The sequence below is a fragment of the Cebus imitator genome, unplaced genomic scaffold (assembly GCF_001604975.1).
Source record: "Cebus imitator isolate Cc_AM_T3 unplaced genomic scaffold, Cebus_imitator-1.0 Scaffold38, whole genome shotgun sequence".
NCBI lineage: Eukaryota > Metazoa > Chordata > Mammalia > Primates > Cebidae > Cebus > Cebus imitator.
Window position 1 is genome coordinate 415,239 of NW_016107353.1, and position 27,715 is coordinate 442,953.

The 27,715-nt window shown below is 47.0% G+C and overlaps 2 protein-coding genes across 2 annotated transcripts in view; one reads left to right on the forward strand and one right to left on the reverse strand.

Moving 5' to 3' along the window:
* The window catches only part of KDM5B (lysine demethylase 5B), an 87,318-nt gene extending 79,703 nt beyond the window's left edge, over positions 1-7,615 (reverse strand). Inside the window, exon 1 of the mRNA XM_037737436.1 lies at positions 7,175-7,615. Within this exon, the coding sequence (XP_037593364.1) occupies positions 7,175-7,378 (204 nt within the window). The 5' untranslated portion in view covers positions 7,379-7,615. The remainder of the gene's footprint in view (positions 1-7,174) is intronic.
* Positions 7,616-19,067: 11,452 nt separating this feature from the next.
* On the forward strand, positions 19,068-26,137 carry LOC108301975 (alpha-1,3-mannosyl-glycoprotein 4-beta-N-acetylglucosaminyltransferase-like protein MGAT4E). Its single transcript, XM_017525315.2, has 3 exons — positions 19,068-19,198; positions 22,352-22,995; positions 24,557-26,137. Exons 2-3 carry the CDS (start codon positions 22,890-22,892, stop codon positions 25,678-25,680), a joined length of 1,230 nt encoding a protein of 409 aa, XP_017380804.2. The 5' UTR covers positions 19,068-19,198; positions 22,352-22,889; the 3' UTR covers positions 25,681-26,137.
* Positions 26,138-27,715: the final 1,578 nt, after the last annotated feature.

Genomic DNA, 27,715 nt, shown 5'->3' on the forward strand with positions numbered 1-27,715 from the left:
AAAAAAAAAAAAAAAAAATCAGCAGCAGCACAGATGGGATGACTCTAAGGCCATGTCAAGATAATATGCTGATGGTGGTTTAAGAAGAATGATAACGATTTGAGTGTCTTAAATCATGGTGGTGGGGAGAGGACTTAAAAGAATGCACTCAGTCAAATTCTGCATCTTTGTTCCAAACATCCTGCAATAATGGAACTGAAATGCCTCACTGTCCTAGACACATCTTTTCTTCATTAGTCTGGTTCATAAACTTGGTTGTAAAAAGCAAATTCACCAAAGAATTCATCCAATAATGACAGAAAAAGAAACATTTCTGAAGAATTTGTGGAGGTATACAAAAGTCACCTCATTTTTCTCTTTAATCCCATGCAAGGACACAGCAATTAATAAATACTTATAAACTTCTCAACAGCATACAATTCTCATGTCTAAAACAAGTTTCTCACAATCTGGATTTTATAAATCCAGTTATTAGTATCTCAAACTTTAATTAAAAGTTAATGGCAGCAGCCCAAGAACATGGCTTTCCCAAGGTATCAACTCATCCACCTACTCACCCCAAAGGGATTTGTCAGTATGCCTCTGGTGAGTCCCCTTAAAGAGACCCAAACTTAAATTTGAGAATGGGTAGCCTTCCAGTTCCCAAGCTTCATTCCATCTAATTTTATTTATTTTTTGAGGCCGGCAGTGATCTGTACTATAACAGGTTTATTAGAGAGTATCTAATTCTCTTAGAAAAAAAAAATCGCACAACAATCTCAACACAAACGAAGCTGAGAGGACTATCCAATGACGAAAGCAAGGTATTCTGAGGTTAGTGGGGGTTTTTTTGTTTGTTTGTTTGTTTTGTTTTTGTTTTTGAGACAAGCTGGAGTGCAGTGGTGCGATCTCAGCTCACTGCAACCTCTGCCTCTGGGTTCAAGTAATTCTCCTGCCTCAGCCTCCCGAGTAGCTGGGACTACAACCACGTGCCACCATGCACAGCTAATTTCTGTATTTTTAGTGGAGACAAGGTTTCACCATGTTGGCCAGGATGGTCTCAATCTCTTGACCTCGTGATCTGCCTGCCTCAGCCTCCCAAAGTGCTGGGATTATAGAGATGAGCCAACGGGCCTGGCGGTTAGTGGTTTTTCAAACCTATAGATGGCATTTGGAAAGAAGTACATGCATAGGCTTCAAAAACCCTAAACACCAGAGACCTAATTAGCACTTTCATTTTAGGGGCATGCACTTTCCCTTATCCTTTTTCTATAGACAACCTTAATGGGGTCCAATTAAGGCAACAATGAAAGGTTACAAAAGTCTACAAAAAGGTCAGATTACAGCATTTAAACAGGATACTATTCTTTTTTTTTTTAATCAAATAGTTTACAGGGTCTTTTTTTATTTTTTTGTTTGAGACAGAGTCTTGCTCTGTCATCCAGGCTAGAGTGCAATGGCGCAATCTTTGGCTCACTGCAACCTCTGCCTCCCAGGTTCAAGCAATTCTCCTGCCACAGCCTCCTACAGGCGCATGACACCACGCCCAGCTAATTTTTGTTTTTTTGTTTTTGAGAGAGTTTCGCTCTTCTTACCCAGGCTGGAGTGCAATGGTGCGATCTTGGATCACCGCAACCTCCGCCCCCTGGGTTCAAGCAATTCGCCTGCCTCAGCCTCCCAAGTAGCTGAGACTATAGGCACGCCACCATGCCCAGCTAATTTTTGTATTTTTACTAGAGACAGGGTTCCACCATGTTGGTCAGGCTGGTCTCAAACTCATAACCTCATGATCCACCCGCCTCGGCCTCCCAAAATGCTGGACTTACAGGCATGAATGAGCCACTGCACCTGGCCTTTTTTTTTTTTTTTCTTAATGTAGTTTCACTGTGTCACCCACGCTGGAGTGCAAAGGAGCAATCTCGGCCTGCTGCAACCTCTGTCTCTGCCTGCCTCAGCCTCTGGAGTAGCTGGGATTACAGATTACAGGCGCCCGCCACCACGCCCAGCTAATTTTTGTATTTTTAGTAGAGGCAGGATTTCACCATGTTGGTCAGGCTGGTATCGAACTCCTAACCTCAAGCGATCTCCCCATCTAGGTATCCCAGAAGTGCTGGGATTACAGGCATGAGCCACTGTGCCCGGCCCCATATTTTTTATCTAAGAGAAAATTCCCTCACTATCAGATTCCTACCCACTTATAAATGTAAACCAATAATACCATTTTTCACTAATCTATCAACCTGAAATACTCTAATACTCCAAGGCTAAGCCCAACAGGTCATAAAGAAAATTACCCTAGAAACATAAAGAATAACATCAGGGGTTAATTATTTTCTTTAATTTTTCTCATTATCTCAACAAAAGAATTCAGACCAGGTGTGCTGGCTTGTGCCTGTAATACCAACAATTTGGGAGGCCAAAGCGGGAGAACTGCTTGAAGCCAGGAATTCCAGTCCAGCCTGAACAACATAGTGAGGAACCCCATCCCGACAAAAAATTTAAAAATTTTTGGAGGTTAAGGAGGGAGGAGCACTTGGGCCTAAGAAGTGGAAGCTACAGCGAGCCTTGATTGCAACACTGCATGCCAGCCTGGTGACAGAGTGAATTTTTTTTAAAAAAGGAAATTTCAAGCCCTGGCTTTTAATAGATAACATTTATTAATGTTTTTCAAAGGTAATTCTCTATTCATTTCCCTCTTTCAAAAGTTTAGATTGGGCCAGGCTTGGTGGCTCACACCTGTAATCCCAGCACTTTGGGAGGCCGATGCAGGCGGATCACGAGGTCAGGAGTTCAAGACCAGCCTGGCCAAGATGGTAAAACCCCATCTCCACCAAAAAAAAAAAAAAAAAAATTAGCTAGGCGTGGTGGCACGTGCCTGTAGTCCCAGCTACTTGGGAGGCTAGGCAGAAGAATTGCCTGAACCTAGGAGGCAGAGGTTTCAGTGAGCCAAGATTGAGCCACTGCAGTCTAGCCTGGGCAACAGAGTGAGACTCTGTCTCAAAAAAAAAAAAAAGTTTAGATTGCCTGTTTAAAACCATATCCTATAATCATAGGAAGGGAAGGATCTTTTTCCAGTAGGGATAGGATAGGGGACTCGAATCTTTTGCCAACTCATATATTTGCAATATCATTCACGTTCCATTTTTAAAGTCTACAAGTTTTGTTGATTAGTTCACTAAGAATTATATCTGGGTAGATACATTTGTGGCTACTGATGTGCCCAATTTACCACTGGCAAAGTCAAATTAGCTAAACACCCATTCAATAACTACAACAAATAAAGTTTGTTTTTGCTTTGATTAAGGTAGATGTTTGTGACCTGGAACTGCAGGACTTAATCCAACCTCCTACCAAGTTTTTCTCCTGGACAGTATAGTCCTAAATTTGCCTTAAAAAGTATTTACAAGTGAGTTCAGGGTTTCTTTTGAGGGAGATGAAAATGTTCTATAGTTGATTGTGGAGATGGCTGTGTGACTCTGTGAAAATATCAAAAAACACTAAATTGCACATCATAAATTGGTGAATTGTACAGTATATGAATTATATTTCAAAGTGATTTTTTTTAAGGAGTGATAAGTTCTTCCTTTGCTCAAGGATGTTTCTACTAAGCCTTTTCTCCAAACGTTAAAGCTTTAAAGTAGCCAAAGATACCACAACTAGCGAAAGATTTCATGACACCAACGAAATTGGGAAAACACAGAGAGAGGGTTAGGCCTAAGTCAATCAAACCCAAAGTTGGGGAGAATGATATGCTGGAATGGGAGTAAATGAGCTCTGTATCATTAACACTTCTATAGTACAAAGAAGTAACTTCCTCCCTCTTCTGTAGGAATGGAATCAATAGGCTCACTCAAAGATGCTGACGGTATTGAAACATTTAAGGGCAGTTTTTTACTTAGCTATAAAGATGAAGGAATCAAACTGGTAACTACAAGAAGTTAAAGCTGAAAAATTTTTGTCTCTTGTGCCCTCTGGGGTTTGATTTAAACCTTTTCTGGACATAATGAAAAAATCTGTGAAATCTATGGCCAAATGTTAGACATTTGAAAGCAAGATAAAGTCATATTCCTATCAAAATTTGAGAGACAAAGTATTTACTGAGCAGCCAACTATTTTTCTGCCTAACAGTTACACATTTAAAATTATTCATCTCCAAATAACGCAAAGTGATATGGAAAATATCATTTGTCCTTAAACAGACATCTTAAGTACAGTATTGAGGAAGAAATTAAAATTTGCATTTTAAAGGTGACAAAACCAGAAGCCAGATTAGTTGTAAATTTAAGAAGGTCTCAGTCCAGAAAACAAGCCTAGCTATCCTACATAGTTGATATAATTTATTAAAACAAAGGTTTGTATTAAACTTCAAACTCAGAGTTGAAGTACAGTCTTCTTGACTTAATTACGTTTTCTCACATTTAGCTTACTATATTTTCAAATTTCTGAAAATCCCTAAGCTGTCACGTACGAAATAATGTAAGCACCCTAAGTTTTCAGAAGCAAAGCAGTTTGGGAGCCTCACTGGGAAAGCAGCTATAAACTGAAGCTATACTAAGTAACACTAGTAAAGCTACAAAGGTAAGAACAAAAGGAGACAGAAATGTTTTATACTTCCCCTTACCTTCTAACAAGTAAAATACCAATAGTCCCAATTCCCCTTTTAATATACCATTTGTGTTCCAAAAACTCAGTTAACAAAAATCCTCCAGAAATGCAGACATTATACAGCTATCATCATGGAAAATATTTCATATCTTTTTTTTGTTGCTATATATCAACTATATGAAACCACTTGTTCACAGTTAGCTTTCCTAAAAACAAAACAGTTTCTAAAACAAAGACTGTTTACATCTCTTAAGAAGCCTTTGTTCCAACAAGACCCCTCTTCAAGAGCACAACTTCTGGAAAGATTTCCCTTTTTGTGGTTTTATCAACAACAAATACTCCCAAACTCTTTCCATTTGGCATAGGAGTTTGTTAAACAAAGGAGGAAGCAAGCCCCCTCCACACAAAGGAGGTCTCCAAAACAGAGCACTGGTTGTATTTGCAGATTATTGGTGCCTCTTTAACCCCTTTCCTCAGGCTGTACTATGTAGTACTCTCAATACAAAATGGTGGCCATCATGTCTGTCTGACATTCAGAGTGGGAAAAAGGCAATTCACGTTTTGCAAAGATTACCATTAATATTCTAGCCAAGATGAGGAAATGGGTAGCCAAGCCTAACCAGAGCAATACTATCTTTTCAGGAAAAGGGCACTCTAAAAGGCAAAGAACAAGAAAGCAAGATAAAGGATTTACCCCAGCCCTGGTACACCACAATACCAACATGGAGGACACCTCCCAGGAACCTGACTCCCCTCATTTTGGTTACTAAGAACTTAGTCAAGTTACCCAAATTCTGAATAAAATCCCATTAATGCAAATGTGCAATATTCATGTTCACCCTTCCTAGCATGTGACATAAAGCAACATTGCTACTGTGTGAAACATGACCTATTACTCAAGAATTAAAACCTTAGCTCCAACCCGCCCTGTTAAAACTTCTGCAGGCCTCTTTACACTAAAAAAACGTACTTCCCGCAAGCAGCAAGAATCAGCCTTGCCTACTTCACTGTAAGAAATTGATCTATTTTCAAATATTTCCCTCATATTCCCTGGCCAGTTATTTTCTGAAGCATATATTTCACCTCCATTTTCAAACTTGCTTAAGAAAAACTAAAGTAGGTGTCCATGTTTTAATTTGGGGTGGGGAAGGGTTGGGATAAGAAGCCTTATTTTCAGGGATCTCCCTTGAAAACAGCTTCCCAAAACATAACGATTACAAACAGAATCCCTACAACTCAGAATGTCATTACAAAGAGCATGCTTAAGGGAGAAAGGGATGGGAGGGGGTCTTCCTCCACTTAGGAGAGGGGGGCGGGGGGAGGAGAGTGGGGAGAAGATTCTGAAACAGTAGGAAAGGCAGTTAAACCCCCTTCCCAACGGCCCCAGCCCGTCCAACCGCCGCTTAGGCCAACTCGGACTCAGACCATCCCGAAAGGTGGGCAAAACCCAGAGGTGTAGGAGCGCACCCAGTTCCGGCCACGGGGGAAGGAGTTGGCCGGGCTCTCCTCAGCGAACGTTGGAGCCGTTAGGGATGGTTTCAGCAACACCCACCCCTCACTCACTGCCCCCAGGTCCGAGTCGCTGCAGACAGGGCTGGAAGGGCTGCGGTGGGTGACTGCCTTTCAGCGCCAGGAGGCTGAGGGCCGGGGGAAACGAGCACGAAATCTTCGGAGGTCTCTTCGTCTGACATTCCCCTACAAACACGGCCTCGCCCCGACCCCGTCCCCACCAGCACAGCCCAGGCCTCCCCGGGGAGCCCAGCGGCTGGGCCAGAAGAAGCTGGGTGTGTGCGCGTTCCGGAGCGCGGGCGGGCATCGGGGTCCACCGCCGCCCCAAAAGTGTCCCCCAGACACTAATGCCCCCCACAACACATCCGCTCCGGGGCCAGACCCGCGGCTTCTCCCCGCCCCCAGCCAGCGATGGCCGCCCCCTTCTTGACCCCGGCCCGGGGGACACCTGGAGGCCCAGAGACCAGGCGGTGGAGGGGTGCCCTGGTCTGGAGGGTGGGGCGCCCAGGTGAGGGCCGCTCCGGGCCGACGCCGCCACCACACAAAGGACCAGGGGCTCCCGCCGCCATATTGAAAACTTTCCTCCTCGCACGACAACTCGCAAGTCCCCCACCCCCACCCCCACCCCATCACACACCCCCGCACCCCGGGAGCGGAGGCGAGGACCAGCCTGCCGAGCCTCGCCGGGCCCACAGTCCTCCCCTCCAGCCCGCGCCTCCGCCGAGCTCCGTGAGGGAACTCCCCCGCCACCACCCCCGGCTCCTGCCATCACTCCATCCGGAACCGAACCCGAATCCCCAGCCCCGGCCGCGCTCCCGGCCGCCAGAGCCCCGCGGCTACCCGGCCCTCCAGTGGCACCGCCGAAGCCCCTGGTTCTCCCACGCTCCTCATCTCTGACCCTGGAAAAGCCCCGGTCTTCCACCCCCAGCCTCAAATGCGACCTTCTAAGCAGCCCCAAACTTGACCAGGCCGGCGGGGCGACCGGCTCCCCCACCCCCCGCGCCTTGGGCCTCCCGGGCCCCGCGCGTCCCTGCTCCCTCCCCCAGCCGCGAGCTGGATCCGGGGTGCTGGCGTGACTCACCGGCGGCGGCCGCACCTTACAGATCCCAGTCTGCTCGGCTATGGGCCGGATCTTGTGGATGAAAGCGAAGGGGTCCGCGAACTCTTCCCAGCTGGGCTCGAAGACTGGGCACTCGGGGGGAGGCAAGAACTCGCCCAGCGGGCCCGGGCCCCCGAGGGGCAGCGCCGGGCGCGGGCCCGGGTGCAGCGCGGTGGCCGGCTCCATCACCGCAGGCTGGGCAGGACCGAGAGCAGGGTGGGCTCTGGGACCGAGGCTGCGGGCTCCGCTCGGTCCGAGACCCGTGCAGACGCAGCTCGGGCGACAGCAAGTCCGAGTTGTACGGGCAACGGCAGCACCTTGGGCTTTTTCAGCCTCCGACGACGACGTCTCGCCGCAAGCCCACGCCGTGCGCCTCCGCCGCCACGGCGAGGAAAAAGAGTCCCACCCCACCCCCACCCGCCCACCCTCCGCGCAGGGCTCCCCCCCCCCGCCCCAGAATCGGGCGGGGCCGCGCCTTTCGCGGTGGCTGGAGTTTATCCTTAGGGTTTCAGTTGAGCCAACTTTTATTGACCACTTACTACGTATCAGAGTTCCGGCCCTGAAGAAGTTAAGTCTGGTAGAAAGGCTCAGTCCCATAAGCCAATCACTCAATCATGTCAGTACACAGTGGTGGGTGCAGTAAAACCCAGGAGGGGGTTTTGGAAAGAGTATTAGAAATGGAGAAGAATTTTCCAGTAGAGATAACAGCTTAACATACAAACAGTATGTTCGTGAGAAGGCAATAATAGTAATTATAATGATAATGTAACACTTTTCAGCACTTTCGTATCCTAGGCACTGTTCTGTTGCATGATTAATCACACAACCCTATGAGGTAGGTACCCTTATTTCCAATTTACAAATAAGGAAAGTGAGGCATAGGTAGATTAAGCAATTTGCCAAAGTGCGTATGGCTAATAAGTGATGGAGACTATTTATTGGGAGGTGGATATGTTGCAGGGAAAACAGTCCTCCACAATCTATGACAAGGTCAGACTTGAGAGGGGCAAAAGAGTCTTGAAATAATCCAGACAAGAAATTATAGGACCTAAATTAAGGCAGTGGTGCTGATGATTATGAGCAAGGGATGGAAAGGTAGGAAATAAAATTAGGACCTAGTGACAGATTGAGGAGGGAAGATGAGGTATTAAGATTCAGGTGTCTGACGTACCTGCCTGAGTAGAAGCTAGCTTGATGGCATTGCTGAGACATTCAACCCAATTATTTACACAAGGCGAGTTATTCAAGGGAAAAAGATACTGTGTTCATTTCTGGACATGTTGTGTTTGAGGTGTCTCTGATACATACAGCATCCTTCAACGGGCTGAAGGGTATAAATTTGAAGGGGCGAGATCAGAATTGGAGATATAAATCTGGGAGCTATTTGCACACGGGTGATAGCCGCTGTTTAATGCTGTGTGTAAAGCACTGTCCTGAGTCCTCACAACCCCCATATTGAGTCGGTACGATATTACCCTCATTTTGCAGAGCAGGCAACGGAGGCAAAGAGAGGTTAACGAACGAACTTCAAGAGATATGAACACTTTTGAGGCGCCTTTTTTTTTGGCGGGGGTCGTGGATGAGTGGGGGGTGTCCAGCCTCAGAAAAGAAGAGAGAGGAAGCTCAAACAGTAGAACATCAACATTGACACGACCTCTTTCATCCAGAAAGCAGCCAAACCTATGCAAGGTCTGTTTGTCAAGATCTTAGTTCTGCTTTCAGATTCACCTAGTAGAAGGAAATCTCATCCTTAAGAAGTCTTCAATTAAAAAGGGGAAGGGCATGCGGGAGAAAGGAAAACCGCCTCCCCTTCAACAAACTTTTTCCCCAGAGATACCTGGCCCGGAAAGAGTTCACAGTGGTCCTGGGAAAACGTAGTCCTTAGCTCTCCAGGGCTTTGGGACCTGGAGCCTTTCTTGTTCCCCATGATAATGGAGAATCAAGCTCAGGGGACAGCTAGCACACTATTAGAATTATCAGTGCAAGATAGATATGCAATGTGGCAAGTTATAATGCAATCTAGGTAGTGGGTATAGAGGATTTTGCTGCAAATTTAACTTTACTGAAGATTTGATAATTCCAAATAAAAAGTTGGGTAGAAGATGGCTCTTTGGTGGGCATTCTGTGCCTCTGCGGGTCTTCATGAAGATTATGTCTTGTGATGTGCTCTCTCGGGAAAGCGTTGACTACTTTCACCCTTAACGTTGGTATCCTAAAAGCCAGGTAGGCATAACTTTGAGAAAAATTCTAGACACATATGAGTTATGACTATTATTTAACCGAGGTACATGGGAAGAACAAGCCTAAGAAAATCTTTCCCAATTATCAGCTGCGTCCTACGATTCCCTCTCGCTCCTAACTCTCAAGGTCTCCCACTCCGGCTTCCTCCATTTCCGGTAGTCACCCTAAATGATGAGATTCTATTGCTCCCAGATCAGGCCGAAGCTGTTTGGCTCCCAACGGACCCGGTGTGACGTTAAGGGAGGGGGCGGTTGCCGGCGTCTAGAGGGAGACCTAGGGACCGAGAAGACTCTCCGGGAAGGCAGCCGCTCCCCCGCCCGCAGCAGACGCTCCCCATGCCCTTTATGATGTTTACATGGGCGGAGGGATCCCGCCCAGCTGACAGCCACACCGCGCCGGCCCTTCTTTTTTTAAAGAGCCTAGCCACGCGCGCTGATTGGCCGGCGGTCGGGAGCGTCAGCCTCCGGGGGCGGGGCCGGGGCCGCATTGTCTAGTCTGGGGCAGGCTGGACACCCCAGAGGCCGGACCTGGGCAACCCCAGCCTGGAGGTGCCGGGCCGGAGCTCCCAGAGTGCTGGGAGCGAGGCCTGGGCGGGGTCAGGTTCGGGTTCCCAGGGCAAAGCAGGGCTGCAGCCCAGGCGGCCGGAGCGGAACCCAGCCCTGCTCCGAGTGCCACGTCTCCAGGAACCCCCTCCTTACTCTAGGACAACACTCCGCCCCCGCCCGGGCCTCCGTCCCCCAAACCGCCCCCATATGTGCAGCACCAGATTCTCTGGACACATCCCTAGGTGTCTCCATCCTCATCCTGTCCATCCAGCTCCCACACCTCACGTCCCCAACCGGCTGCACCCCACTCCCCAGCCTGCGCCCCCAGATCAGCAGCCTCCTCCCCTAGATCCACCCGCCTGGTGATGAGGCGCTCCCGTCTTCCTTCCGGTAGCCGCGCTGGGGAGACCACGCTCCCGGATTGCAAACTTGGGGGGACATCCTCCTTTCCCTCCCCCTGGAGCCGTGCAACCGCCCTGGGACCGGTTCGGGGATGAGGGGGGCAGGCCGGGCTCCCCAGCGGCCGGCGCTGCACGTAGCGCACGTGTAGGGCCCGCTCCCCACCCCCTCGCCGCCTCTGACAACTTTCCAGAGCTCCCGGTGTCGTCCATGCGCCTCCCTTCCGCCCTGGCCTCCGGCGTCTGCCTTGCTCTCGCTGCCTCCCTTCTACACCACCCTTACCCTCCCAGCCCGGTGGATCCCCTCGTCTCCCCCAATCTCCAGGGCACTAGCTTTTCCTCGTCCTCTTCGCAGTTCATCTCAGCTCATCTCGCCAATTCAATGCCATCATCTCTCCTCACCACCTCTCCGTCGTACCCTGGAATGTTTGCTGTCAGATGTTCCCTGTGAAACCCACAAACCCTCGCGATTTGGCCTCCTTGTTTTATTTCGTGTATTCCCACAACGTCTTGTTACTGCCCCCTATTACAACACTTATAACTCAGTATTTGTCTTTTTTTCCGCGGTGTCCCTGCACTGTCCCCATACTTGTTCCTCTCCCGCCAGATTGTAAGCCTGTAGAGGGAAAGAGTAATGTCTGTCTCCTTGGCACCAGGCACGTGGCAGACACTCCACAAATATTTGTAGAAGGGGAGGGTAAATGGCGTTGAGTTTCCGTGGCTCCGATTGGCTGCGGATGAAGCTTTGGGCTGGACAAAGAGAAGAATCTGGTTGACCACATGAAGCAGGAAGGAGGCTCAGAACAGTGTTGAGGGAGCCTCCACAATAGGTGGGAACCATAGGTGAGATAAACGCATCCTCCGCGATTCCCTGCCCTGCTTAATTCCCGGGAACCAGCAACTCCTCCTATGCTATCAACTTCTCCTGAGCTGGTCTCTTATGGCGGACTTCTGCGCTCCCTATTCTGCCCTACGCACAGCTGTTGGGGCTGCCCTTGGGAAACAGCCCACAGCCTGGCAAAGTGCTCATTTCTGGGCTTTTGTCCCTGGGAAGCTGGGTCTGGGTCGTGGGAGCCACGTGGTAACTAATAAATACCTCTTTCTCCTCCCATCTGCTCTTCCTTTCCCGTCCTGGAACCCCTTTTCTGCTGATTCAGCCCAAATGAGATCCAGGGTAACTGCACCCTCAGTCCTGGGCTTTGGTTTACTTGGGTGTGGGGCTCAAAGGGCTAGACCCTTGTCGGGTTCAGGCGCTGACAAGTGGGACATTCCCACGGTGCTGCCAGCCCTGCCCACAGGGATTGGGAGGGGCAGAGTTAGCCACACCAGGGCTTCAGGGCGTGTTTCTTCCCATTCCGGTTGGGCAACTTTAGAAGCCCTGGACTCCCAAGGAGCAATCGTGTGAACTGCTTAGAGAAGCTGCGAGAATGAGAGGGAAATTCATGTTGCGGGTTCATCCTGCAGCAGCAGCACCAGCATCCCTAATTTGGGTCTCTGGGCTGAGGGGCCCCTGGCAGCATGCTCAATGGCTTTGGATAGCTGGAATATTTGGAATTGCCTGCATCTTGGATGAAAGCCTTCCAATAGAATGAAAACTGCAGCCAGACGCAGTGGCTCACTCCTGTAATGCCAGCGCTTTGGGAGGCCGAGGTGGGTGGATCACCTGAGGTAAGGAGACAGAGACCAGTCTGACCAACATGGTGAAACCCTGTCTCTACTAAAAATACAAAACTTAGCTTGGCGTGTTGGCACATGCCTGTAATCCCAGCTACTTGGGAGGCTGAGGCAGGAGAATTGCTTGAACCTGGGAGGTGGAGGTTGCCATGGGCTGAGATTGCACCATTGCACTCCAGCCTGGGTGGCAAGAGCAAAACTCTGTAAAGGAAGGAAGGAAGGAAGAAGGGAGGGAGAGAGGGAAGGAAGGGAAAGAAACCTGCTGCAACAGGATGTCATAACTTTTACAGACCACCACTGTAAATTCCCATTTGAAATTGGGAATTTGGAATTCCATGTTCAGCCAAATCATGCTGAGTGCCCAGCTGACACAGTAAATGCTACAGGCAAATTCCCTTTTTCCTCTTTCCTGGCAGGAAGCAGGGATATGGGAACCACTAGAAATACTGTAGTAACATGAATAAGATGGGGCCATTAGCTGGGAGTAAATCATAGTCCATTGAGCACAACAGCCCTGTGAAATGAGTGATATTAGTGTTACCATTTTTCAGATGGAGAAACTGAGACTCAGAAAGGTTAATTAGCCAAAAATCACACAGACAGTAATAACAGGGCTAGGAACAGAATGTTCATTCTAGTGCCTACCTGTGAGCTTCCCAAAACACCAAGCTAACTTTTCTAAAGCTAAGGAAAGAGGACACAGAAGCCTCATCTCAGATATCACCACCAGCTGCCCCTTAATCTGCCAACATCGATCCATTCTTTCCCCTCTCGACTACAATGGCTTCAAACTTTGGCTAATCTCCAGTATTTTTGTTTACATAGCTAGAGCAAAAAAAGTTTTACAAAACAATATTACCTTTATATAGTGATGTACTTACTTATGCTGGTTGAAACTCATTAAGTTGATTTTGTGACCTATAACGGACTGTGACCCTCAGTTTAAAAAAAATACTGCTTCAAGATTAGTTTTTTTCTTCCCATTTAGGCAGCTTTCAAGAAGATATGCACAGACAAACACAGAGGGAAGGCCATGTGAATATATTGGAGGAAGGCCATCTGCAAGCCAAGGAGAGGCCCTCAGAAAAAATGCCATGCTGGCCAGACACTGTGGCTCACACCTGTAATCCCAGCACTTTGGAAGGCCGAGGCAGGCCAATCACCTGAGGTCAAGAGTTCAAGACCAGCCTGGCCAACATGGTGAAACCCCATCTCTACTAAAAATACAAAAATTATCCAGGTGTGCTGGTGCCTGCCTGTAATCCCAGCTATTCCGGAGGCTGAGGCAAGAGAATCCCTTGAACCCAGGAGGCAGAGGCTGCAGTGAGCAGATGTCCCACCACTGCACTCCACCCTGGGTGTTAGAGTGAGACTCCGAAAAAAAAAAAAAAAAAAAAACAGAAAAAAGAAAAAAATGCCCTGCTGACACCTTGAACTTCTAAACCCCCAGAATTGCAAGAAAATAAATTTCTGTAGTTTAAGCCAATTCCTTAAAATAAATCAGTCTCTCTCTCTCTCTCTCTGTGTACACATATACATATACACATCTAATTGTTTCTGCTTCTCTGGAGAACCCTGATTAATACAATCTAACGGTGAGTCTCCCCTACGCATACCCATCTAATCTTAGGCTGGGGCACATGGCTCACACCTATAATCCCAGCACTTTGGGAAACTGAGGTGGGCAGATTGATTGAGGCCAGGATTCCACGCCAACCTGGGAAACATAGGAAGACCCCCAACCCCATCTCTATAAAAAAGAAAAAAAAAACCAAGCGTGGTGGTTCACGCCTGTAATCCAGCACTTTGGGAGGCCAAGGCGGGTGGATCACAAGGTCAGGAAATCGAGACCATCCTGGCCAACATGGTGAAACCTCGTCTCTACTAAAAATACAAAAATTAGGCAGGCGTGGTGGCGGGTGCCTATAATCCCAGCTACCTGGGAGGCGGAGAATTGCTTAAACCTGGGAGGTGGAGGCTGCCGCGAACTGAGATCACACCACTGCACTCCAGCCTGGGCAACAGAGTGAGACTCTATCTCAAAAATAAAAATAAAAAAAATAGGTGTGGTGGCACACACCTGTGGTTCTAGGTACTTGGGAGGCTGAGGTGCGAGGATCACTTGAGCTCAAGAGTTCAAGGCTGCAATGAGCTATGATTGTGCCACTGCATTCCAACCTGGGCGGCAAAGCAAGATCCCATCCCTAAAAAATAAAAATAATCTTAACTTCAGCCACTCCCCCTGCATTCCCCATGAACACTGGAATTCCCCCAAAACATTGTCTACATCATATACAAAATCAATAATTATGTCTTCTCTCTTCCATGTTTTCTCACCATTTCTTTCTTTCACTGGTCTGCATTATTATTTTATTTATTTATTTAGAGACAGAGTCTCCCTCTGTCATCCAGGCTGGAGTGCATTGGCTCCATCTCACTGCAACCTCTGCCTCCCAGTTTCAAGCGATCTTCCTGCGTCAGTCTCCCGAGTAGCTGGGACTACAGGCACATACCACCATGCCTAGTTAATTTTTGTATTTTTAGTAGAGATGGGATTTTGCCATGTTGGCCAGGCTGGTCTCAAACTACTGACCTCAGGTGATCGGCCTGACTCAGCCTCTCAAAGTGCTGGGATTACAGGCGTGAGCCACCGCGCCCGGCCACACTTTCCTTCTATCTCCACCCACAGCCCTTCAACCCCAGGGATCACTTTGTGCCTTATCTTTATAGCACCTTATGCTAAACAGGTGCCACATGTAAGACCAACAGCTAACATGGTCTTCACATCTCTCAAGACCTGAGTGAGAGCAGGAGTTAAAACCTCAAATGGCTGTGTAGAAGCCAGACAGGTACACGGGGAAGGTGAGCAAAGTGGAGTCTGTGGCGGGGTGAGGACGCAAGTCCAGCTACTGTGGACCGTCACTACTCACACCAGGGTTGCAGCGAGTTTCTATTTTTCAAGAGAAGCCAGTTATTTAGGCTTTTATATAAGCTCTCCCAGCTTTTTTTTTTTTTTTTTTTTTTTTTTTTTTGAGATAGGGTCTCCCTCTGTCGCCCAGGCTGCAGTGCAGTGGCACGACCATGTCTCACTGTAATCTCCACCTCCCAGGCTCAAACAATTCTCCTACCTTGGCCTTCCAAGCAGCTGGGATTACAGGCATGTGCTACCATGCCTGTCTAATTTTTGCATTTTTAGTAGAGATGGGGTTTTGCCATGTTGGCCAGGCTGGTCTTGAACTCCTGGCCTCAAGTGATCTGCCCACCTCGGCCTCCCAAAGTGCTGGGATTACAGGCGTGAGCCACCACACCTGTCCAGCTCTCCCAATTTTTAAATGTTCAATCTTTCATCAGGTTTTTTTTTTTTTTTTGAGACGGAGTCTCGCTCTGTCGCCATACTAGAGTGATTCTCCTGCCTCAGCCTCCTGAGTAACTGGGACTACAGGCGTGTGCCATCACACCTGGCTGATCTTCATATTTTTAGTAGAGATAGGGTTTCACCATGTTGGCCAGGATGATCTCGATCTCTTCACCTCATGATCCACCTGCCTGGGCCTCCCAAAGTGCTGGGATTACAGGCATGAGCCACTGTATCCAGCCCTTTCCTCAGATTTTTAAGAAACTGTGTGGGCCAATCACACATGCCTGTGACCTCGCCCCTTCTCCACCTGCCTGAAGAGACTAGTGGGGTGATGAGATTCTTGCCCTTCAGAAACAACAATGGTTGCCAAGGGAGCATTAGCTAAGCCACCCAGAGAGAAATGCTGGAATGGAGGTGGGCTCCTGCCCCATCCCTACCCTGTGGGTCTAGTTCATGTCCTTAGGCTTAAAGGAGAACTCTGACTTCCAGCAAAGCGCAGAGCCCTCTCCTAGAACACACACTGGCAACAGGCACACTGTTGTGGATGGCCGCTCCTAACTGCAATGTGGATGAGTGAAGATGGACCCCTCCGGCATGATGGGAAAGCAAGCAGTGCTGGTCTCCATGGTTGAAAATGGTAGTCATTTCTTACAGAAAATACTTTTTTTTTTGAGGCAGTTTCGCCCTTGTTGCCCAGGCTGGCGTGTAATGGCACGATCTCGGCTCACTGCAAACACCATCTCCTAGGTTCAAGCGATTCTCCTGCCTCAGCCTCCTGAGTAGCTGGGATTACAGGCATGCGCCACCACACCTGGCCAATTTTTTAATATTTTTAGTAGAGACGGGGTTTCTCTGTGTTGGTCAGGCTGGTCTTGATCTCCCAACCTCGGGTAATCTGCTCGCCTCAAAGTGCTGGGATTACAGGCGTGAGTGACTGCGCCCAGCCAAAAGCTAACATTTATTGAGTGCTTGCTATATGCCAAGTATGTTTATGAGAATAATCTCTTTTTTTTTAATAATAATAACTATTCCTTAGGTACTACCTTGGGATATAGATTTTTAAAAAAGGAAGAAAAATAATAACTATTTATATAGGATGATCTCTTTTGACCCTCATAAGAACTCTTGACAGTAGCCACCATTTATTTTTTATTTATTTATTGTCAGCCCAGCCCTGTCCTGGTTAGCCATTGTTTTCATCTCCATTTTATAGATGAGGATCTGGGGTTCAGAGAGGCTGAGTCACTTGCCCAAGGTCACGTGGACAGCAAGTCTTGCAGAACCAGATTCCAGCTTTGGCTGTCTGAGTCCCACTGCCCGAGCACTTAACCATCACCCATATACTGCCCTTCTCTGGAGTAATGCCCAGTCCCCCTGACATGGCCATGCCCCTAGCACCTAGCATAGTGTTTGTTGAAGAAAATGACTATTCACCATTAGCATGTAATCCCTATAATTGGAGAGTTAATAAATACTTGTTTAGCATGCTTTCTGGATCAGGTTTTAAGCAAAGTGCTGTGGATACAGCACTGAATCAAACAAAGCCCCTGCCCTTTAAGGACCTATATATATGTATATATATATATATATATATATATATATATATATATATATATATATATATATATATATATATATATATATATATATATATATATATATATATATACACATATATATATATGTATATATGTATATATATTAGGATTTAGTTCTTGTTTGGTTTTTATTTATTTATTTATTTTATTATTATTATTTTTTTAATTTATTTTTCCCCCATTTATTTTATTTCATTTTAGGTTTTGAGGTACATGTGAAGAACATTCAAGATTACTGCATAGGTACACATGTGGCAGTGTGATTTGCTGCCTTCCTCCCCATCACCTACATCTGGCATTTCTCCCCTTGCAAGGGGAGGACTTATATTTTAATCTAGTGGATGAAGACAGACAGTAAACACACACACAAAGAAGTTAGCTTCTGGTAGAAATAAATGCTGAGAGAGGCTGGGCGTGGTGGCTCATGCCTATAATTCCAGCACTTTGGGAGGCCGAGGAGGGAGGATCACCTGAGGTTAGGAGTTTGAGACCATCTTGGGCAACATGGTGAAACACCATCTCTACTAAAAATACAAAAATTAGCCAGGCATGGTGATGCACGTCTGCAATCCTAGTTACTCAGGAGGCTGAGGCAGGAGAGTTGCTTGAACCCGGGAGGTGGAAGTTGCAGTGAACCGAAATCATGCCACTGCAGTCCAGCCTGGGCAACAGAACAATACTCCATTTCAAAAAAAAAAAAGAGAAAGAAAAAAACCCACAAAACCTTAGGGAGGTAGGAGGAATCTGTAGTTTTATTTTGGTTCTGTTAAAGTTGAGATAACTTATCATCCAATTGAAGATGTTGAATAGTCAGGTAATCTGGAGCTCAGGATAGGGAGCAAGACAAGAATCAGGGCTAGAGGGCTGGGCAAGGTGGCTCTGCAGGCCGAGGCGGGTGGATCACCTGAGGTCAGTTCGAGACCAGCTTGACCAACATGGAGAAACACCATCTCTACTAAAAATGCAAAATTAGCTGGGTGTGGTTGCTCATGTCTGTAATCCCAGCTGCTCTAGAGGCTAAGGCAGGAGAATCGCTTGAACCTGGGAGGTGGAGGTTGCGGTGAGCCGAAATGGTGCCATTGCACTCCAGCCTGGGCGACAAGATCGAGACTCCATCTCAACAGCAATAAAAAAGAATCAGGACTAGAGATAAGATTTGGGGGTTATCTGATACATATATACACACATTCATTCACCCATGTGCATCTGTGTGCGTGTGTATGTGTGTGTGTATGTATAACTTAAAGCCATGGGACTGGGATAAAATCCCCCAGGGAAAGTGTGTAGGAAGAAAAGAGAGCCCCACCACACTCCTACATCTACAGGTTGGAAAGAGAATGAGCCAGGAAAGGCAACTGAGAGGGCGCCATCAGTGTGGCAAGAGAGATATGCCAGAGCAGAAAGTCTGTCAAGGAGGCGACAACAGTCAACCCAGTCAAAGTTACAGAGAGGTTGAGTAAGATGAGGAGAGAGAGTGTGAAATGAAGTGGGGCTAATTAACAAAGACAGCACTTTCAAGGGGACTTGCCATGTGCAGTTGTAGAGAAATCGCACAGAACTGGAAGAGAACACAAATTCAGGGAGGCATTTTGCTTTTTGCCTTTCTTCCCACCCACCGGGAGACAATAAAGCTCCTTTTCCTAGTGATGAGAATCATCCAGTAGAAAGGGAGAAAACGGATCATGCAGAAGAGAAAGATGATAACTACAGGGGTGAAGAACTTGGGAAGGCAAGAGGAAGCAGGAGGCAGAACCTAAGCATCAGTGGAACCAACAGGAGGGAAGGAAAGAATGCAGGAGAAAGGTAAGGAAGTAGGGGACATGGTGAGGTGGGCAGCGGAGTGCTCAGTATCTAGAGATACTGATGCTGGGCTTTAGGATGAAGGAGGAGTCATAGCTCCCACTGATGAAGCACACACCAGTCACATGTAAGTCCTGCACATGCGTTCCTCTGACAATGGGGAGTAGGTGGGTAGGACACAACAGTAACATCACAGAGAGAGCTCAGTTCAAGGGTAGAAAACTGGGGGTGCCTGGCCTCACCCTCTGTTCATTAGTCCTGGAGTGACTGGTCCTTATCACCCCAGCTCCCTTTTCTTTCCCCTCTGTCTCCTGCCTCTTCCAGAAGTCTGTCGAACTCGGAGAGCTCATTGAGAGCAGTCTTCCCTCTGTGACTGGGAAACTACATGGGAGGTACAAAAAGGGAGCAGAGCTATGCCTATGGTGGTGAAACCCTTGAACTGCAGTTAGCACAGTATTCTCTGCCTGAAGCTTTTTTTTTTTTTTTTTTTTTTTTTGAGAGAGAGAGACAAAGAAGTTTCCATTGTTGCCTAGGCTGGATGGAGTGCAGTGGCATGATCTCAGCTCACTGCGGCCTCGGTGATCTTCCCACCTCAGCCTCCTGAGTAGCTGGGACTTCAGCCATGTTGCCACCACGCCTGGCTAATTTTATTTTTTGTAGAGACGGGGTCTTCCTATGTTGCCCAGGCTGGTCTCCAACTCCTGGCCTCAAGTGATCCTCCTACTCTGGCCTCCCAAAATGCTGGGATTATAGGCCTGAGTGCCTACACACTTCCACTGGGTGATTTTTATCCCAGTCCCACCTTGCCTAGCCCTAAAGCCCACCCCTCCTTTTTTTTTTCCTGAGGCAGAGTCTCGCTTTGTTGCCTGGGCTAGAGTACAGTGGCACAATCTTGGCTCACTGCAACCTCCGCCTCCCAAGTTCAAGTGATTCTCCTACCTCAGCCTCCCGAGTAGCTGGGACTACAGGTACATGACACCATGCCTGGCTAAATTTTGTATTTTTAGTAGAGAAGGGGCTTTACCATATTGGCCAAGCTGGTCTTGAACTCCTGACCTCAGGTGATCCGCCCACCTTGGCCTCCCAACACTCTCTGTAGTGCTGGGACTACAGGCATGAGCCATGTTTGGCCCCTAAAGCCCTTTTGTTCAGTGTGTGTGTGTGTGTGTGTGTGTATACATATATATATATATATATATATATATATATATGTATGTATGTATTTATGGTCTAGAGAAGAGAGGTCTATTTTTTTTACATGAAGAGGTTTGTATGTTAATCACCTATGGGACTAAAAGTCTTTGTTTAAGGAAGTCAAGTGAGAAAAGTTTAATCTGTAAAGACTTAACTACTATAAGATTTATTTTTGCCGGGCGTGGTGGCTCACACCTGTAATCCAAGCACTTTGGAGGCCAAGGCAGGAGGATCACCTGAGGTCAGGAGTTCAAGACCAGCCTGACCAACATGGTGAAACCCCGTCTTTAAAAAAAAAAAAAGATTTATTTTTATTTTTATTTTTTAATGATTTGGTTCCAATGCACATAAGATTTATTTTTTAGCCTTGCATGGTGGCTCACGCCTATAATCCCAGCACTTTGGGAGGCCGAGGTGGACAGATCACCTGACATCTGGAGTTCGAGGTTAGCCTGACCAACATGGAGAAACCCCGTCTCTACTAAAAATACAAAAAAATCGGCCAGTTGTTGTGGTGCATGCCTGTAATCCCAGCTACTTGGGAGGCTGAGGCAGGAGAATCCCTTCAACCCGGGAGATGAAGGTTGTAGTAAGCTGAGATTGCCCCATTGCACTCCAGCCTGGGCAACAAGCATGAAATTCTGCCCCAAAAATAAAAAAGATTTAATTTTTTTCCTCATCCCTGTGATTACCTGGAGATATAAGTATTATTGTTTTTTTTGTTTGTTTGTTTGTTTGTTTGTTTTTACCTAAATAGAGATGGAGGTCTCCTTATGTTGCCCAGGCTGGTCTTGGAACTCCTGGGCTCAAGAGATCCTCCTGCCTCAGCCTCCCAAAGAGCTAGGATTCCAGACGTGAGCCACTATGCCCAGCCTACTTTTATAACTCATCACAAAGCGAAGTGACTAAGGGAGAGAAGTATGTTAACCTCTACCAAAATACTAAAGTTGAAGGCATCCCTGGAAATGGGGGAGGTTAGAGAATAGTATGGCCTCAGGAGCACAGAAATCACTGACTACACCTTTTCTTTTGTGTGCTGATCACACAGGGAAAGAATCGAGAAGAGGTGAGAAGGCATATTAAAGCCTTACCTCTGATAATCTCAAAGCAATCAGAGAAACACATCTCACCAGAGAAAAGACACTCACAGAGGAAGAGAGCAGCATACAAGCACCTCTGAGGCTGAGCCAGCCTGAATTCCAATAAACCAACACACAGGAAAGGATTTTTTTTTTTTTCACTCTAAGTTAACAGAATCATGTTCTAATCAAGGTCTATGAATAAGATTAAAGACTGGAATAAGAGGAGGAGGGTGGTGGCAGAAAAAAAAAAAGACTGGAATAAATTAAGGAAACTCTTTATTTAAAAAAAGTGACAAAGACAGCAATTTGGCATAGCACTTAGCAACACTCAGGGTTAGTTGTTTTAATAGTTTGATTTTTGTTTTAAAAAGTGTGGGAGGCAGGCTGTGGTGGCTCACGCCTGTAATCATAGCACTTTCAGAGGCTGAGACAGGAGGATCATGTAAGCCAGAAATTCAAGACGAGCCTGGGCAACACAGGGAGAGCCTATCTCCACAAAAAAAAAAAAAGTTAGCTGGTGGTGTACATCTGTGGTCCCAGCTACTTGGGAGGCTGAGGTGGGAGGATCGTTGTTTGAGCCAGAGAGGTCAAGGCTGCAGTGAGTCATGATCATGCCACTGCACTTCAGTCTGGGCAACAGAGCGAGACCTTGTCTCAAAAATAAAATTAAAAAGTGGGGGTAAGGAGGGTACAATGACCATCTGTTTACTCAGATAAACTGTATCACTAAAGCCTCAGCCAACCCTCCCTCATCATTTTGAAATTGAATCGCTAAGGATATGAAGTGAATGCAACAAATATTATCACAGGACAAGTGACCTTCCTTCTTTAGGCAAGGAATAAGGCTCTATTGTATCAGGTTCGTAGATCAGATAAAAGGGTGTGCTCGGATTCGGTGGCTCACGCCTAGCACTTTGCGAGGCCGAGGTGGGTAGATCACTTGAGATCAGGAGGTCAAGACCAGCCTGACCAACATGGTGAAACCCCATCTCTACTAAAAATACAAAAATTAGCCAGGCACAGTAGCACGTGCCTGTAATCCCAGCTACTCAGGAGGCTGAGGCAGGAGAATCACTTGAACCTGGGAGGTGGAGGCTGTAGTGGGCCGAAATCTAGGAAATAAGTTAACAATGAGGAAAGACAGAATATGGGGGCAGGCAGGGGGTGGTTAATATAAGTGGGGAAGCCTTCTAGAGGACAGAGGGAGGCTCTAGGCATGGATGGGAAGAAGAGAGTCCTCAAGCTGTACACATTGACTTCTTGCTATAGGAACCTTATCCTGGCGCAGACGCGATGCGGATTTCCATCAGGAAATGCTTCATACTCTCAGTGGGCATTGTATTCCTGTGGCTCTTCATCACTTTGAAAATCCCCAAGGAAACTGAAGACGATCAACATGTGGTGACTATCAAAAGCCAAGTAGCAACCCTTGAGCTTGCTCAGTTTGGGAACTGGGAATATAGGGTGGAAATGGTGTGGACAGGCAGATTCTTGAAAGCCCCTGGGCTTTCCTTCCTCCTGTACCTTTTCACCCGAGAGCAGGAAGCTCCAAAGGGAATGGGGGTATGGATCCAGATCTATTAGTTCTCCATATTCGTTAAGACAAAGAAGAGAGCAAATACTGCTTGAGCCCTGGATATTTTAGCCAATGGCCAAGCATCCTGAGAATGTGCTGGGCTCACTCTAGGGAAAATGGTTCACTCCACTTCTTTTCCCAGAAAAGTTTATGGGAAACTTTACACCTTCCAGCCACTGGGGTGTAAAGTTTGTTCTTTTTATGAAATGATACATATGTTTGCCCTTGTCAATGCCCCAGGAGGCCAGTTATAACAGCAGGAAGGACCCAAGACCACTAGAAGACTGGCAGAAACTCACCTTCGAATATATGGAAAAAATCCAGAAGAGAAGAAAGAGTGAGTACCAATAAGAGGGAAGAATTCAGTACCCCAGGGGAAGTAGGGACAGAAAGAGAGATCAGCCAGATAGGAAGGACAGTAGAAGAGGGAAGGAGGAAGACAGATTTGTGCCTAGGAATATTAGATTCTGGCAGACAATTTTCTCCTCCTTCCCCAAGGCAATATTTATATATCAGCAATATGAGGAGGAAGGAGAAAAAAGTTAGTTAGCTACCACTTTTCTTTTTTCCCTTCCTGGCAAGTTACTAAAGTTAATTGCTATAAGAAGGTGGACTCACTAGACTAGAGAACATTTGAATTAGCGGGGGTCTTAGAGTCACATAGTCCAACTTCCCCAGTTTATGGGTCAGGAACTAAACTCAGGGCTGAAGGGTTTTGCTCAAGATCACACAATCAGCAGAACTGGGACAAAAACTCTGGGCTCCTGTCTTCTTTCTTCTTTTTTTTTTTGAGACGGAGTTTAGCTCATTACCCAGGCTGGAGTGCAATGGCGCGATCTCGGCTCACCGCAACCTCTGCCTCCTGGGTTCAAGCAATTCTCCTGCCTCAGCATCCCGAGTAGCTGGGACTACAAGCGTGCGCCACCATGCCCAGCTAATATTTTTGAATATTTAGTAGAGATGGGGTTTCACCATGCTGACCAGGATGGTCTCGATCTCTTGACCTCGTGATCCACCCACCTCAGCCTCCCAAAGTGCTGGAATTATAGGCGTTAGCCACTGCGCTTGGCCTGGGCTCCTGACTTCTAAGGGAAGTCCTTTTCCTTTTTTTTTTTTTGAGATGGAGTTTTGCTCTTGTTGCCCAGGCTGGAGTGCAATGGTGTGATCTCAGCTCACCACAACCTCTGCCTCCTGGGTTCAAGCTATTCTCCTGCCTCAGCCTCCCGAGTAGTTGGGATTACAGGTGTGTGCCACCAGGCCCGGCTAATTTTGTATTTTTAGTAGAGACAGGGTTTCTCCGTGTTGGTGAGGCTGGTCTTGAACTCATGACCTTAGGCGATCCTCCCACCTTGACCTCCCAAACTGCCGGGATTACAGGTGTGAGCCACTGCTCCCAGCCAGGAAGTCCTTTTCCTAATATACCTTCTTCAAAGGACAGGTTTGTGAAGATGACAACAATTGACAACAATTATAATGACTATAATAGCTAATATTTATTGAGCCCCTAAACCATATGCCACAAAGTTCTAGGCTCAAAGAAGACTCAGCAAAACCCACAGAGACTCAGCATCACCTAGCTTAGTACTTCTCAAACTTTATTGTGCATGCAAGTTACCTGGTAATATTGTGAAAATGCAGCTTCTGATTAAATCTGAGGTAGGGGTCCAGATTCTGTGTTTGTAATGAGCTTACAGAGGAGCCTGATGTTGCTGGACTAAGGACCACACTTGGAGTAGCAAGGATGTAAGCATCCCCTCTGCCAAAGGGAAAAACAGGCAGGAAATGAGAGGGAAGAAAGGAAGAGTGAAAGTCCCACATAGCATCCCAACCCCTAACCCTTCTGACAACCGTCACTGTTCCTGTACACTGACAGTCGCCCCGATTTTACCTCTCCTTAGGATGGCTGACGGTGGGGATCTCCTCAGTGCAGCAAGGAGATGGAAGCAGCCTCTTGTACACACTGGTCTCCCTGTTCCGTGTTTCTTCTAAGGCTGAGCAGAAACGTCTCACGGTGCTGGTCCATCTGGCAGATTCTGACCTCACCTGGCTCAGAGAAACTGTTGCCCATATTTCAAGCCTCTTCAGCCCACAGATCTTGGAAGGGCAGTTGCTACTGATCCATGCTCCATCTGATGCCTATCCAACTGTGGACAGCGTCAGGGATGAGGCCTTTCGTGGAGAATTCTACTCCAAGCAGAACATAGATCACGCCTTCCTCATGAGCTTTGCCACAAAGCTCTCTGATTACTTCCTGTTAATAGAGGACAATGTCTTTATTGCCCCCAACTTTGTCACCCACATTTATTCGAGGGTGGCCACCATGAAGTCCAACTCGTGGGTGCTACTGGAGTTCTCCAATATGGGCTTCCTTGGCAAACTCTTCCACAGCAGGGACCTCCCACTCCTGGCCCATTTCCTCCTCCTCTTCTACAAGGAGAAACCCCTCCACAGCCTGATTTCTCATTTCCGTACCCTCCTGGTCCAGGAAAGCCCAATCCTCTGCAGACCTTTCCTCTTCTACCGCAGGATCTCCTACACTGCCTTTGATCACAAGCAGAAGGCCACAGGACTTCGGAAAAAGAACACTGTTGGTCCCGATAACCCGCCTGCAGCTGTCTTCACTAATATGCAGGTTTCCAGTGTGCATTTCCCCTGGGAGGCCTACACTCTGGATGAGTCATTCTTTTGGACACACAACATTAGTATAGGAAACCACCTGACAGTCGTTCTGAACCATCCAGCAAACCTGAGCAGGGTGCAAGTGATGACGGGCTCCATTGTGGATGGGAGGTACGCCCTGGAGAAGGGGCAGGTGGAGCTGGGCTACGAACCTGAGGGGATGCCTCAGCACTGCACCAGCTTCGCCTTGCTGGGACGTCTTTCGGAGGGGCAGATGGATCAGGAGATACTTCTGAAAGGTATGGGGTACCACGTGAGCTGTGTGAGGCTGGTGGTGAAAGCTGGTCAGGCTGGGGGACTCATAATCAGGCATATCTACCTCTGGGAGAAAAATGCCAATTAGCAGCAAGTGGATCAATGCTGAAGACAAATCAGTAGGGGGATGAAAAATTAAAATCTTAAAGCCATTTTATTCTAGCCTATATGAGTGGCATAGGGGAGACACAAGGGAATTAAGGGCCAAGAGAGAGGACTGTCAGTCTTTTGGTGCTGCCAAGATGTCAGGAGACTTGTCGCTTCCTTTCTACCCAAACAGCTCACATAGAATATCTTTTGCGGGGGCAGATATAGCTTATCCAAATTTGGGAAGAGTTGTTGGTCACTCCCAAAATCTTCAGATACCTGAGATGCTAGATCAGCCCAAATCAAGGCATCTGTGTGCATGTGTGTGCGCGCAGGTGGATGCACATCTATGTTCACACACAGGCAGAGGTGGGGGTGCAGTATGTGGTCACAGGAAGGCAGGCAGGAGAACCACAGCTGAATCCCTAGAACTGACATCATAAAAAGCCATGAAAAGGGCCGGGCGCGGTGGCTCAAGCCTGTAATCCCAGCACTTTGGGAGGCTGAGGCGGGTGGATCATGAGGTCAAGAGATCGAGACCATCCTGGTCAACATGATGAAACCCCGTCTCTACTAAAAATACAAAACATTAGCTGGGCATGGTGGTGCGTGCCTGTAATCCCAGCTACTGAGGAGGTTGAGGCAGGAGAATTGCCTGAACCCAGGAGGCGGAGGTTGCGGTGAGCTAAGATTGTGCCATTGCATTCCAGCCTGGGTAACAAGAGTGAAACTCCGTCTCAAAAAAAAAAAAAAAAAAAAAAAAAAAAAAAGAATCTCTGAGTAAGCAAAAAAAAAAAAAAAAAAAAGAATCTCTGAAGTGCAGGAAAGTAGCAGATGGACATATAACAATAAAACGAATCCCTTAGCTCTATCCTTTAAGCTGTTTCATAGTGCCAATCTAGTTGCCTCTTTTCCTCACCAACAAACTTGGACATAAATAGGTTGTAACAACTAGGCTGGGTGTGCTGGTTCATGCCTGTAATTCTAGCCTCTCTTAGGAGACTGAGGTAGGAGGATCTCTTGAGGCCAGAAGTTCAAGACCAACATAGGCAATATGGCAAAACTCTGTCTCCACAAAAAATTAAAAAGCCGGTTGTGGTGGCATGTGCCTATGGTCCCAGCTACCCAGGAGGCTGAGGTAGGAGGATCGCTTGAGCCCAGGAGATCGAGGCTGCTGTGAGCCATGATCATGCCATTGCACTCCAGCCTGGGCAAGAGTGAGACCCTGTTTCAAAAAAAAAAAAGAAAAGTTTGTAACTGAAGCTTTACTCTCTCATCAGCAATTCACTCCTTAACCCTGGTTTCTGCATCCACAATGCCACTGAAACTTCCCTGCTTGTCATGACGAGAATAGTCAAAACCCAGTGACTTTTTCAGATCTCATTTTAAGACCTAGTCTTAAAAAAAAAGAAAAAAGAAAAAGTTAAAAAAAAAAAGAATGAATTTGGACCCCTACCTCACATCATATAAAAAATTAACATATAAAAGTATTATAGACCTAAATCTAAGAGCTAAAACTATAAAATTCTTAGATGAAAACAAAAATATCAGTCATGATCTTGGATTAGGCAAGTTTCTTAGACGTGACACCAAAACACAAGCATTCAAAAAATAAATTAGACTTCAATAAATTATTATTATTATTATTATTTGAGACAGAATCTTGCTTGCCACCCAGGCTGGAGTGCAGTGACACAGTCTCGGCTCACTGCAACCTCCACCTCCCAGGTTCAAGCAATTCCCCAGCCTCAGCCTCCTAAGTAGTTGGGACTACAGGTGCATGCCACCAGGCCTGGCTAATTTTTTTGGATTTTTAGTAGAGATGGGGTTTCACTGTGTTATCCAGGGTGGTCTCATCTCCTGACCTCAGATCCACCTGCCTCAGCCTCCCAAAGTGCTGGGATTACAGGCATGAGCCATCGTGCCCCGCCAACAAATTAAAACTTTTTTGTGTGCTTCACAGGATACTATTAAAGTGAAAAGACAATCCACAGAATGGAAAAAAAAAAATATTTGCAAATCATATATCTGTTAAG